At 43.4% G+C, this 14,751-nt stretch overlaps 1 protein-coding gene across 2 annotated transcripts in view; it reads left to right on the top strand.

Annotated features, from left to right (window-relative positions):
• LOC131348050 (globoside alpha-1,3-N-acetylgalactosaminyltransferase 1-like) overlaps positions 1-14,751 on the top strand; it is a 37,216-nt gene that overhangs the window by 11,117 nt on the left and 11,348 nt on the right. For both annotated transcript variants that reach the window (XM_058382607.1, XM_058382606.1), the window contains exons 2-3: positions 7,827-7,862; positions 8,539-8,577. In XM_058382607.1, the coding sequence (XP_058238590.1) occupies positions 7,827-7,862; positions 8,539-8,577 (75 nt within the window). The remainder of the gene's footprint in view (positions 1-7,826; positions 7,863-8,538; positions 8,578-14,751) is intronic.

Below are 14,751 nucleotides of genomic sequence, written 5' to 3'. Positions count from 1 at the left end.
CACCATGCGCTCAAGGCCATATGCCGCTGCCACACTGTTACGCTCATATTGCGCCACACGCTGCGTCATGCCATTAGCGCTCACACGCTGCGCCACTGCCCACAGTTAGCTGCTGTTGCTGCCATGCTGCGTCGCTACTAGTTGCGCTCATACATTGCTGCCATTGTTGGGCGCTCACATGTTGCGCTGATACGCGCCACCCATAAGCCATGCCTCACAGCGTCGTCCACATTGCTGCCAGCCAGCCAGCGCCAGGCTGTTGCTGCCATGCGCACATACTGTTGCTGCCACATGTTGCTGTCCCTGCTTGCGCCACATAGCTGCTAGTCCGATATTACGCTCCACGGAGTTGCTTCGCCATGGCAGCTGCGCCATACAGCGTCGAAGATGCTATTGCGCCTGAGACGCGGTTATCCGCTGCGCTGCCATAATTTGTTACGCCGCACAGTTATCGATACGTCACTGCCATACTGCCAGCTGCCACATGTTGCTGCCATACTTCAGCCAGCGCCATTGCTCGCGCTCATTGTTACTGTCCTCATAGCGCGCCATATTGTCGCGTCATGTTGCTGCCATACGTTACGCTACAAACAGGTTACGGCGCACATATATTGCTTATTATTGTTATGCCGATACAGCTATGCCACATATTGAGCAAGAGAAAGAGCGTTTATATTGTTGCAAGTCATATTGTTAGCTTGTCACGAAGAGCGCTCATATAAGCTGCGCCAGCGCTGAGCTGCTGCTCATTGTAAGGCTGCTCATAGCCGGCTGCCGATCAGCGCGATAGCTGCGCCAAGCTGCCATGTTGCTGCAACATATTGAGCCGCGCTGCCATACAGCGCAAGATAGAGCGAGGCCATATTGTTCAAGCGCTCATACAGCCAGCTGCCGACATACAGCGTTATATGCCAGCGCCATGGATGTTGCGCTCACATGCTGCGCCATAGTTTGGCGCCATATTGCCGCGCTTGGCAGCGTTGCGCTACATGTTGCTGCTCGATGAGTTGCGTCGCACAGCTGCTGCCTGACAGCACGGTCATTGAGCGGCGTCGACCAGCGCCATGGGCTGGTTAAGGCCTGATAAGGCGCTCATTGTTGCTGCTCATAGCGCGCTGACCAGCGCCATGCTGCAAGGCCATATGTTGCTGTCCCTATGCAGCCAGTGTCCGATATAAGGCCTGACACATGCTCATGCGCACCCCATGCTATGCCATGTTTATGCTATACGTCGAATCGTGCGCCTACTTGTTATGCCATATTGCTGCCATTGTTAGCAAGATAGTGGAAGACCACGTCACCCATATTACTCAAGGTTAAGGCTCATGTTCAAGACCAGCGCCCACAGAGCATACATACATACATGTTGCCGCCATTAGTTCGCGCTGACCAGCGCCATATGTTAAGGTCGCACATGTTACATATGAGCGCCATATCGGCAAGACCAGGCCATATTGTTACTACATATACTAAAAGGTCTTATGAGCTGTTGTCCCATGTTATTGGCCTATGCTTATAAGAGATGTTGAGTGCCCATGTTATGCCACGAGTTATAGTCTAAGCTGCCATTATTAAGTTGAGCACATATCGCCAGCCTGACAGCTGTTGCCCTGATGTTACTGCTCATGTTGCTGGCCATAACGGCGTCAACCAGCGCCATAAGGTCCACTGGCGCAGTTGGCCCTATGTTGCGGCCCTAGCGCAGTTAAGGCTCACAGCTGTTGGCCCATGTTTGCTGCCCATATTTGAGCAGTCTCATGTTAAGTGCTCATGAGCCATGCCATGAAACGGCAACACCTCGCAAGAGAGAAATGAGCGGTCGAGATAGCAGCTGGGTTACCTGGAGAGCCATAAGGTCTCGCATGAAAGCGCCCAGCATGTGCCGAGCAGCCACATATTGTTGCTGGGCCCATGTTGTTTGAGGGTTGCTTTCGCGCCATATCGGTAAGATCAGCGTCGCGACAGCATAGTCTCTGAGAGCTAAGGTCTCGAGAGCATAGTCTGAGCAGCAGCAAGAGCATAGCAGCTGCGCTTGATGAGATGTTGGTCTTGAGCATATGCCACATACAGCAGGCTCGATGGCTGCTGTCCCGGCAGCAGCGCCATTGGCTGTTAAGCGCCAGGTGCCAAGGCCATAGCTGTTGCTGTCATAAGCGCTCACACGGTGCCACCAGCTCATATTGTTAAGGCCATACGGTTGCTGCCCGAGAGCATGTCCCGCTGAGCGCGTCACATTGTTGCTGCCAGCTGCTGCTGCCACAGCCAAGGCCATGAGCCGTTTATTCCTGATCCCAAGGCCCATGTTGCTGGCCCTTCATGTTGCTGCCATACAGTTATACGCTTATGTTGGCGTCTTATTGTTGCTCATCTTTACAGCCATGCCATGTTGCCATATGTTATACATGTTAAGCGTTTGATGTTGCTGCTCCCATGGGTTGAGCAAGCCATATGTTATGCCATATGTTAAGCGTTACAGCAGTGCTCTATGTTGTTGCCATATGTTATGCCATATAGCCAAGTGCTCATATATGCGCCCAGCAAGGCCATATACAAGCGCTACATAAGCTAAGTGCTATACAGCAAGTGCTAGCATAGCTGCTACAGCAGCACTCATACAGCTAAGCGCCATGCTGAGTGCCAGCAGCAGCGCCATAGCAGCACATACTGTTAAGCGCCATATATGCTAGCTATGTTGCTGCCATGGCAGTGCTATATGTTATGTCATACAGCAAGCGCTGAGGCAGCAGCGCTGATGGCAGCAAGTGCCATGTTATGTCTCATACAAGCCATAGTGCTGAGTGCTTATATAGCTGCTGGTTATGTTGTTACAGCAAAGGTTATATTGCTGCCAAGTGCCATATTGTTGCTGCCTTATATAGCATGAGCAAAGTACATATAGCTAAGCGCCATATGTTATGCTGAGCAGCAGTACACATTGTTAAGGCCTGAGAAAGAGGCTCAGAAGAAGTGTCTTATAGCAGCGCCATATAGCTGAGCAGCCTCATGAGCAGTGGCCTTGAGAGCTGGTTCACACTGTTGCTGCTCATATGCTCATAGGCTGCTGCCACATGGTTGGTCTTACAGCAGCTGCCCATATGTTATGTCTACATGAGCAGGTCACATATTACACATATAGCTGCGCTGAGCAGCAGCAGCATGAGATGCCACAGCGCTGCATACAGCTGCCATGTTGCAGCCCTCATAGCCAGCGCTCTGCCATGTTGCTGCTCATAAGTTGTTGCCACATGTTATGCCAACAGTCATACAGCACATATGTTCAGTAAGAGAGCAGTAAGATATAAAGAGTGTTTATATTGTTATAAGCCATAGCAGTGTTTATATAGCAGTGCTTATATAGCTGTTAAGTTTATAGCAGCAAGAGACAGTAAGATATGTTATCGAGAGCAGTACAGAATGGTGTCACCAAAAATATATGCTGCTCATGTTTATAGCAGTAAGATATGAGGTGTTGAGAGAGTGTTTGAGAGTTATGTTTATATGTTAAGTGCTCATATGTTATGTTTATATAGCAGTATTATATAGTTGAAAGGCTATATGAGCGTTATATATGTTTATATAAAGAGTAAGAGAGAGCAGTGCTTATATATGTAAATACAGAAAGAAAGTGTTATATAAGAGCAAGAGAAAGAGTGTTACAGCTGGCATCAGTGCTATAGAGCAGTGTCTCATGGTTAAGGCTATGTTACAAGAGAAATGGAAAGATCAGCAGTTATATAGCAGGTTTTATATATGGTTTGATGGAGCCAGGTTTATGAATGCCCACCAGTGTCACAGCAGTGTCTTATAGCAGTGTCTTACACAGGCTATATTGTTATGTTTATATAGTATATGTTTACAGCAGTGCTAGTTATGTTGCTATACGGGTAAGCACCATGTAAGATGGAGAGTTAAGTGTTTATATGTTTATGTTTAGAGTAGCAGGTTATAGTGGTATGACTAGGCCTTACATATACAAGAGAAGAGTGTTTATAGCGGGTGTTTACCAGCAAGAGCATGTTAAGTGCTCATAGCAGGCTATGAGCAGTAAGAGAATGTTAAGACTGTTGCTATATAGCAGCAGTCTTATGAGCAGTGCTATAGCAGTGTTATGAATGGTGTCATCAGTACATATAGCAGTGCTATATGTTATGGCCTGAGAAGCAGCTGCCTCACAGCGCGCTCATACGGCCAGTGCCATATTGTTGCTGGTCACACATGCGCCTTATAAGCATGCCATGCTACAAGAGTTATGCCATATTGTTAAAGGTCCCATGTTGCTGGCCCTAGTTATACATGTTAAGTATTGATATCATATTAATCAGCACATATTGTTAAGCACATATGTTAAGGTCTTATATAAGGTCTTAGTAGTTGCTGTCTTGTTAAGGTCATAGCAAGGTCGAAGAAATGCAAGACAGCGCCATACAGCTGCAAGCCATATTGTGCTGAGTACCTGATGAGCAGTAGTCTCGAGAGCTGAGTGTCTCAGATAGTTGTTAAGGCCATATTGAGCTGGCGGCCTTATTATAAGGCCATGTTAAGGCCATAGCGGTGTCACCAGCGCCATATTGCGCCAAGGTCTCTTGATAGCCAAGGCCTTGAGAGCTATGCTAGTCTCATAGTTAAGCAACATACGTTGCTACATATTGTTAAAGGTCCTATGCGCCATGTTATATATATAGCCAGTGCTAGTCCATATTATATCTCATAGCTAAGGTCTCGATATTGCTAGTCTTAGTACTATAAGATACAGCTATAAAGATGTTGCTGGGCCATATTCTAAAGATCAGCAAACATATATGTCACATGGTTAAGGTCTTATGTTGCTAGTCCCATATGCAAGAGGCAGCCATACTATTAATGTTGCTAGCCATATGATGTTAAGGTCCCATATGAACAACATGGGTTGCTGCCATATGTTAAGGCCATATTGTTAAGGCCTTGTTATATCTCACAGGCTATAGTCTTATTTGTTGCTGTCATAGCAAATATGTCATATTGTTAAGGTCTTATATGCTCATATTACGTTTGATGAAATGCGGGTTGATCAGCAACATATGCCGTCTCATGTTGCTGCCTTATGTGCCAGGCCCTATTGTTGCTGCCATCGTTAAGCGCTACATGTTGCTAGTCTTTATGTTGCTACATATTGTTGTTGGGCTCCTAGCTGTTGCTGTCCTTTGATGTGCCAGGTCTTGAGCAGCCAAGGTCTTATATTATACATATTGTTACTGCTGAGCATGTTACTGTCATAAATGGCGTTAATCAGCACATACATTGTTGCGCTGAAGAGCATGTTGTTGCCTTATATATGCTGCTCCGAGCATGCCATATGTGCCAGCGCTCATACAGCTGAAAGGCCATACTGTTGCTGCCCTATGCAAATGCCATGTTGCGCCATTAATGGCGCTGACATGCGCCAAGGTCTCAGCAGCATGAGAGTTGTCTTGGACAGCTAAGCGCCATACAGCCAAGGTCTTGATGTTATGCCCTATTGAGTGCTGCCATGTTAAGCGCTCATACTGCTGCGCCCATGTTACAAGATGCTGTTAAGGTCTTTATTGTTGCTGCCTTGAAGGTTAAGAGCCTTATGACCAAGGTCTAAGGCTGAGCGTCTTATGTTAAAAGGCCTGATATGCCATACATGTTAAGTTATATGTTTAAGTGGCCCTGATGGTTGTTAGCCTGAAGCAGCCAAGGGCCTTGCGCAGCTATGTTCCTATGTTGCTGGCCATACACAAGGCTGAGCGCTGTTGCGCCTTCATGTCAGCAACACATTGAGCATAGTCTCATGAGCTGTTGCCTTCTATGCACATGTCCTGAGCATAGTTGGCCCATATGCTATACATTATGCCATACATATATAATATACTGTTAAGGTAGTTTTATAGCTATACATATTATAACATAGTCGTTAATCAGTGCTTATATAAAGCAGCGGCTCCTATACGGCGTCTTATGCAGCTAGCGTCTTATGTTATACATAAATGGGGTGCCACCCGCGCGCTCATATTGTTAAGCGCTTAGTGATGAGCAGGCCCATTTGTTGCTACATGTTATGCCATATCGCAATAATCAGTGCTCATATGTTAAGGCCTTATAGTTAAGGTTCCTATAGCATAGTCTCTATAAGTTAAGCGCCATACTGCTGCGCGCTTCATATGTTGCTGCCCCATGTTGCACATATACAGGTTTCATAGTGCCAAGGTCTTTATTGTTAAGGTCCCATGTGCCAAGGCCCGATGTTGCTACATATGTTGCTGCCATAGCCATGCCATATTGTTAGTTACCCATGTTAGCTGGTCTTTATGTTAGCTATGTCCATGTCGCGCTGACCAGCGTCAGCATGTTGGCTATCTCATAGTTAAGCGTCTCTATTGTTGCTGCCCCATAAGCTGGCGCTGCCATTGTTCGCGCTTAATCAGCGTACCATATTGTTGCTGCCATATGTTGCTTCAGCGTCTTCATGTTAGCGCCATTGTTATAGCAACATGTTGCTGACTCAACGCCGCAGCAAGAGATGCTGCTGTCCACATGTTAAGCGTCCTTTATATTATGTCCTGATATTTTGCTGACGGCAGCGCCTGATAGCCATTGGTTGCGCTCATATGTTGCTGGCCATATTAGCACATTGTTCGGCGCACCATTGCGCCAGTGTCCGCTTAGCGTGCAAGGTCTCATAGTTGCTGTGTCCCATGTTGCTTGTCCCTATATAGTTATGCTGGCCCACTGGGTTAAGCGCTAGTCTGTATTGTTGCTACATACAGCTCATGTCATACAGCTGCTGCTCATATTGCTACATCAGCAGCCATATTGCCAAGGGCCCATGTTACGCAGCCTCATGGTTACAAGTCTTGATAGTTATGTCACTATAGTTTGGCTGCTCATAATGCTTCGGCAAGACCAGCGCAAGCCATACAAAAAGGCCCGCTGAGCTAAGGCTTTGATAGCTAGCCTCATACTTCGTTGAGCCATGGTTGCCTCATACCGTTGACCAAGGCCATATTGTTAAGCGCTCATATGTTGCTAGCCCATAGCCATGGCTTATGTTGCTGCCATACAGCCACATACATATTGTTAAGGTCTTAGAATAGTTGTCTAGCCTTATGCTGTTACGCCATTATTGTTGCTAGCCCATGTTGCTGTCTTCAGCTGCTGCATTATTGCTTTGCTGCCCTGATACGCTGTTGCCAAGCGCCATGATGTTGCTGCCACATAGCCAAGGTTCCTAGTTGTTAGTCTTAGCCATATGTTGCCATGTCCTCTAGTGTTGCTGCCCATATTGCAGTGTGCCATAGCGGGCGCCATATAGCAGTGTTATATAGCAGTGTTATATAGCAGTGTTATAGCAGTGTTTTATAGCAGTGTTATATAGCAGTGTTATATAGCAGTGTTTTATAGCAGTGTTATATAGCAGTGTTTTATAGCAGTGTTATATAGCAGTGTTATATAGCAGTGTTTTATAGCAGTGTTATAGCAGTGTTATAGCAGTGTTATATAGCAGTGTTTTATAGCAGTGTTTTATAGCAGTGTTTTATAGCAGTGTTATATAGCAGTGTTATATAGCAGTGTTTTATAGCAGTGTTATAGCAGTGTTATAGCGGTGTTATCAGTGTTATATAGCAGTGTTTTATAGCAGTGTTTTATAGCAGTGTTTTATAGCAGTGTTATATAGCAGTGTTATATAGCAGTGTTTTATAGCAGTGTTATATAGCAGTGTTTTATAGCAGTGTTTTATAGCAGTGTTTTATAGCAGTGTTTTATATATATATATATTCTACTTGTTTAATGATTTGTTTTATTGTCTTGTTTAATTCTCTCTCCAGGTTTGTTTACTTCAGTTACACTTTCTACTGGCTACGGTGAGCAGATAAAGAGACCCTTGTGTCCATTTAATAAACAGACCTGCGGTCACTCAGGTTTTATAAAAACTCTTCATGAATTGCACTGATTCACAATACCTTACCTTCTTATAAATAAGCTCTGTGACTCAGTACCTAATGTTAGCTTGCTAGCTAAGCAGACTCACCATTATCTTATCAGCTGCTGGTCAGGGACACTGGACACCACTGCACTATTAAACAACTAGTTTTCACTGTACCCCAGAGCCCAAACCCTTTCTGTCTTTTAGTAAAAAGAACAAATGTTTAGGGTTTAGGGTTCAGCGTTAAGGTTAAGGGTTAGGGTTCAGCATGAGGGTTTAGGGTTCAGGTTTACGGTTCAGCATTAGGGTTAGGGTTTAGGGTTCAGGTTTATGGTTTAGGGTTCAGCATTAGGGTTAAGGGTTAGGGTTCAGCATGAGGGTTTAGGATTCAGGTTTAGGGTTAGGGTTTAGGGTTTAGGGTTCAGCATTAGGGTTTAGGGTTCAGTTTTAGGGTTGAGCATTAGGGTTAGGGTTTAGGGTTCAGCCTTAGGGTTTAGGGTTCAGGTTTAGGGATTAGCATTCTAGGATTAATGTGAACTGTGTGCAGTTTCTGCCATTGTGCTCTGATTTGTTCGTATTGTGCTGAACAAAGCTGCTGTGTTTTGTGTTTTCAGTAGCGGTATGCATGATGCACTGGAGTTCACCCCAAGTGTGTGAGTACACAAGTTAAACTTTTAAACAAAACTACATGAAGTCATTTAACTCATCAATAAACTCAATTACAGTAACAGATTCAGCACAGTGTGCTTAAGTGTGTGTGTGTGTTTGTGTTTGTGTGTGTGTGTGAGAGAGAGAGAGAGAGTGTGTGTGTGTGTGTGTGTGTGAGAGAGAGAGAGAGAGAGTGTGTGTGTGTGTGTGTTTGTGTGTGTGTGTGAGAGAGAGAGAGAGAGAGAGAGAGAGAGAGAGAGAGAGTGTGTGTGTGTGTGTGTTTGTGTGTGTGTGTGAGAGAGAGAGAGAGAGAGAGAGAGAGAGTGTGTGTGTGTGTGTGTGTGTGTGTGTGTGTGTGTGTGTGAGAGAGAGAGAGAGAGAGTGTGTGTGTGTGTGTGTGTGTGTGTGTGTGTGTGTGAGAGAGAGAGAGAGAGAGAGAGAGAGAGTGTGTGTGTGTGTGTGTGTGTTTGTGTGTGTGTGTGTGAGAGAGAGAGAGAGTGTGTGTGTGTGTGTGATGAGTGATTATGGAAAAAGGGAGGACTTGCATCTTATTGGAGAAGATCGTCTAACAAACCAGGAGTAAACACGGGGTTCCATGAGGTCACTGGACTGCACTGAGCTGCCTGAAACTGGTTTCTTCTACAGCACAAAGAAATCAGAAACTAAAACCTTAAGAATGTCACAAAGAAAAGATTTCATCACACATGGGTTCACTGCAACCTCAAAACTATAACAGACTAAATTAGGGATTAAATCATAAACTCAAACCTTAAAACATTACACAGATCTAGAGACTTAATTAGAGTGCAAATGATGGAGAAGATGATGACAAACTGAAGTCAAAACCAAAATCTAATGCCAAATTTTGTCTTCACCACAGTATTAGTTTGTGTGTGTGTGTGTGTATGGTTACCATGGAACCATGGTATTGCTGACTCTCCGGATACTTTGTTCTATAATGAATACAGTACAGCATGATTGTGTGCAGGGGTATCTTGGTGTGTGTGTGTGTGTGTGTGTGTGTGCGCGCAGGAGTAATCCCCCCCTTTCCCCCCCATCAAAGATCTGGGTCTACATGGAGATGTCTGACAGTGTGTGTTATTTGGTTGTTAAAGCTTGGGCTGGGTTAAACATATCATAGTGAGAAGACAGACATCTGAGGAAAACTTTCAGCAGTTTCTTTCAGAATTTTTACCAGAGGAGTTTTCACACTCTGCACTGCACAGGATGCACGGTACTTTCCTCATCTTACTTTCTCCTGAAATGACACAAACTGAAATGTAGATCAAACATGTTACTGTCTCTGGTATTTACTTTACATTTTACAGCAGAGTATGTACTCTTTTAGCATTTTGCATCGTAATGTTTGTGTTAAAGAGAGAGAGGTTATACAGTATGCTGTTATCCTGCTGTTGTGTAAAGGCTGTAACCCGGCGCTGATCCACCGCTTACACAGTGTAGATTGTGTAGTTCAGGTGATGTCCAGTGTTGGTGTGATTTAGTAGGGTGACCATATTTCAGTTTTCAAAACACTGAGACAGTGGGGGCAGGAGGCAGACGGACCCCCACTGTGTGTGGAAGGATCGGGTTGGGGTTGGGGGGGTTGGGAGGGTGGTAATACTTGACAAATTCATTCACAACCATGAAACTATGTTACTGAACTTTAATACATAAAGTAATAACATCCTTTCCATTCAACTTTTGGATCTAAACAATAGAATAATAACAAACAAATCAAAAACAATTGTTTAGCATGTAACACCTTTTACATGATACTGTTTCTTTTCAAGGCCAAAAGTTAAAGTAAAATAAAAAATCAGTTGAAATTAATTAGTCAAAAATCATTTCAGTTCTCCTGATGTTCTCTGGTATACTTTCCTGATGAACGAATCTTTCCCAGTATTCCCTGATTACCAATTAGGAAATAGGAAAGTCTCAGCTGACTCATTTGGGGTGTTTTTAACTTCGACTGATTTAATTTGCATGTCACAATTCTTCCAATTAAAATACTGAATAAGCAGAGGGAATACTTCCACAGGACTGTGATGGCTTCCATCAGTAGAAACACCACAGTAAGGTATGTCTTCCTGTGCTTTCAGAGCTATGTTGACTGAATGTGGCGCTATCACAGCGTTAACAATTGTTTCAGTCTTCGTACGAGTGCTCGAAAATTTTCACGCTGTCTCAGAATCAGGGAAAGCCTTTTTTAATAAGGCAGACGTGCGGTCCAATTCAATTCAACTTCAATTAAATTTATTTTGTATAGCGCCCTTTAAAATGAACATTGTCTCAAAGCAGCTTTACAAAAGAAGAAAACAGAGAAAGGGGAGGGGAAAATGAAAAATAGAAAATAATAATGAAAACTAGAAATAAGAACAAATTATTAAATTCTATAATTAGACTATTTTATCGCTATTTTATCCCTAATGAGAAGCCTGTGGTGACGGTGGTGAGGAAAAACTCCCTGGGATGGAAAGGAAGAAACCTTGAGAGGAACCAGGCTCAGAAGGGAACCCATCCTCATTTGGGTGACACTAAACAGTAAATAATGTAACTGTAACTGATTAATGTCCTTTCTACAACAGCAATCAATGACCCATGAGGAACTATTAGGTCAGTATAGTTTCTAAGGTCATTATAAACACTAATTCTTTGCTGTCACGAGCTGACAGATGAAATGGCAGATCTGTGATGGTGTGAAAGTCCCCATGTGGCTCTGTCCATGGCTGTCTCCTGGTCCACACAGATCCATCCACAGCATCAGTGGGCACCATCAGTGGGCGAGACTCTGACCAGGGGTAGGGCAGTGGTCACACTGGAAACTGGTGAACACTGGGAGCTCAGGAGTGGGGTGTATAGCTCCACAGAGAAGGTAGAGAGAGAGAGAGAAAGATATTAAGTTTCTGATCATGTGATGTTTAAGACAATGTAGATTATGTGTAAAGTGCAGGCAGGGACTCCGGCAAGACTAGCTATGACATCATAACTAAAAGGGAGAGCCAGAAGGTCACAGACATGAAGGCTTCCCGGGACATAAAGCATCCAACCACTTCACAGTCAGTGACCTGAGCGACTTGCGAGGGTGGTAAGATGACAGCATCCAACACATCCCAGTCACCAAACACTCTATGACCATGAACCTTCCAGATCTGCTCCTTTACCTAAGAAAACTATACATTAAAAGCTCGACTAAACAAATGTGTCTTCAGCCTAGACTTAAACATTGAGACTGTGTCTGAATCCCCAACACTAATTGGAAGGCTGTTCCATAACTTTGGGGCTTTGAAAGAGAAAGCTCCGCCCCCTGCTGTAGCCTTTGCTACTTGAGGTACTACCAAGTAACCAGCACCCTTTGATCGGAGTAGGCGTGGCGGATCATAAAAGACTAAAAGATCACTCAGGTACTGCGGCGCGAGACCATTTAGTGCTTTACAGGTTAGTAACAGTATTTTATAATCAATGTGAAATTTGACTGGGAGCCAATGTAGTGTGGCTAAAATAGGAGTGATGTGTTCATATCTTCTGGTTCTAGTTAGGACTCTAGCTGCTGCATTCTGGACTAACTGGAGCTTGTTCCTGCTCCTACTGGAACATCCAGACAGTAAGACATTACAATAATCCAACCTAGAGGTAACAAAAGCATGAACTAATTTCTCTGCATCATGAAGTGACAACATATTTCTTATCTTAGCGATATTTCTGAGATGGAAGAAGGCTACCCGAGTGATATTATCTACATGAGCTTCGAATAAAAGACCAGAATCAATAATCACACCAAGATCTTTTACTGCTGGACAAGATGAAACCAAAAGACCATCCACCGTTACTCTGTAATCAGAAAGCTCACTTCTAACTGCCTGTGGTCCTAGTACAAGCACCTCTGTCTTGTCTGAATTAAGCAGGAGGAAGTTAGTGACCATCCAGTGTCTAATGTCCTTTACACATTCTTCTATCTAACAGTGGAAGCTAATACCATGTTTATGAATAATTGCACCAAGGGGTAGCATATATAGGGAGAAAAGCATTGGGCCTAAGACAGAATCTTGTGGAACACCGAACATAACCTTGGTATGCATGGAGAATTCACCCAGACGAAAACATGGGATTTTTCTTTGTAAATCATCTGATTTACATTTGAAGTGAATTTACATTTGCGTTTGAGCATCTTTTACGCTATTCAGGAGCCATATTCCACCCACTGACAGGTAAACTGCTGCTCTCTCTCTTGGCTGCTGCTGTAGTGCTGAGGGATTTAGACACACTAGCTAATGGTGGCGTGCAACAAGGCGTGGCCTAAAGAGAAAGGTAAAAGTAATGAAAAACGCATACAATTAATGATGAGTGTAGAAAGCAAAAGCTGAATCCCGGATACTTAAGGAGATTTAGAAATCTCCGGATGCATTTTTTTAGTCCCAAAAAGAGGATATGTGTGGGAAAAAGAGGACGTATGGTCACCCTAGTTTTAGGGAACAGCACCCAGCTCCTTTTCTCTTTACACTCTACACTTCAGCCTTCAGCTTGAACACTGAATCATTTCAGCAGACACACCCTAATGTAGTGTATCAGGAAGATTAATACCTCAGAGCAGAGGGATCCATCTGCATATTAGATTCAGATATGTTACCTGAGCAGCATTTACGGGAACTTTCTGAAAATTTCTGAGTAAATGTGATGTTTACTACAGAAAGTCCCCGATAGTCCCCAGGAAATGAGCAGATCTTTAACAGGAGCAGAACAGTTTTAAAAACCCATTTCTCCGGATTCTAGATTTCTTTTTTTTTTTTTTACAAATTATTTTTATTGAACAATTTTCATATACAAACATGTCAAAAAACAATGAGTGAAGTATATTATTATTATTTTTATAAAATAAGAAAAAACAAAAATATAATGAAGAGATCAAACCCAAAAACACACACAAACACACATTCACACCCGCTCCCCCCACCCCCCACATCCTCCTTTCTGTGTGAATCAGAAAGGTTACTCAGATGCATGACCTAATTCAGACAAACTTTCAGGCAATACCTGTAAATTTGTGAAATAAGAAATTAGCGGTTGCCATTTGTGAAAGAACATATCAGTGGAACCTCTCAGTGTGTATTTAATCTTCTCTAACTTAAGAAAAAATAATAAATCTTTAATCCACTGAGAGATAGAGGGACACTTAATGGACTTCCAGTGTAGGAGTATGGTACGTCTGGCCAATAAAGATGAGAAAGCGATAACATCTTTATGTGCAGAACTCAACAGGACTGAATCTTCTGGAATGCCAAATATGGCAATTAATGGACATGGTTTTAACTGCACCCCAAGTATAGTGGACATGATATTGAAAAAACCTGTCCAAAAGTCCTGCAAGTTTGGGCACAAAAATAACATATGACTTAGATTACAGGGAGAGGCATGGCACCTGTCACATCTATCTTCAACATCAGGATAAATTTCAGACAGCCTAGATTTGGAATAATGGACTCTGTGCAAAACCTTAAACTGAATAAGACTGAGGTGGGCACAGGAAGTGCTGGAGCATATCCTGTCTGTGGCTTTCTCCCAGCATTCCTCACTCCACTGCAATCCCAGTTCATTTTCCCAAGCAGTCCTGGTTTTAGTAATTTTACCATTATTAAGCGATAAGATAAAATTATATATTCTTGAAATCACACCTCGCTGATATGGATTAAATGTGAGCAGGCTTTCCCAGGGCTGCTTTGTGGGTATAGAAGGAAAATCACGAAAACGAAATGAAAAGAAATGATATGCAGGCAGCTCATACTCCAAGGAGAGACTAGCAAAACTTTAAAAGACTCCATCTTCATACAAATTATAACAATGCGTGATGCCTTTGTTGTACCATGATGAAAATGCTGAATCTAGAAGTGACGGGGGAAACAAATGTTTTTATGCAGTGGACCCATTGCTGACGCAGTTCCAAATTTAAAATGACGTCTAAACTGATACCAAAACTTAAGTGTATTAAGTACCACTGGATTATCAGTATATTGAGTGGGTTTGATTGGAAAGGAAGTGCAAAATAGAGCTAATATAGAGGATGATTTACAAGACAGTAATTCTAATTTGCACCATGGAGATTCAGATGAGTTTAGTTCAGATGTGTGCAGCCCAGTAATATATTTGAAAATTAGGCAGAGCAAGTCCACCACTAAGTCTACATCTCT

Source organism: Hemibagrus wyckioides, linkage group LG28 (genome assembly GCF_019097595.1).
Source record: "Hemibagrus wyckioides isolate EC202008001 linkage group LG28, SWU_Hwy_1.0, whole genome shotgun sequence".
Classification (NCBI taxonomy): Eukaryota; Metazoa; Chordata; class Actinopteri; order Siluriformes; family Bagridae; genus Hemibagrus; species Hemibagrus wyckioides.
Note: the sequence above shows the minus strand (reverse complement) of the source record. Positions and strands in the feature narration are given on the sequence as shown.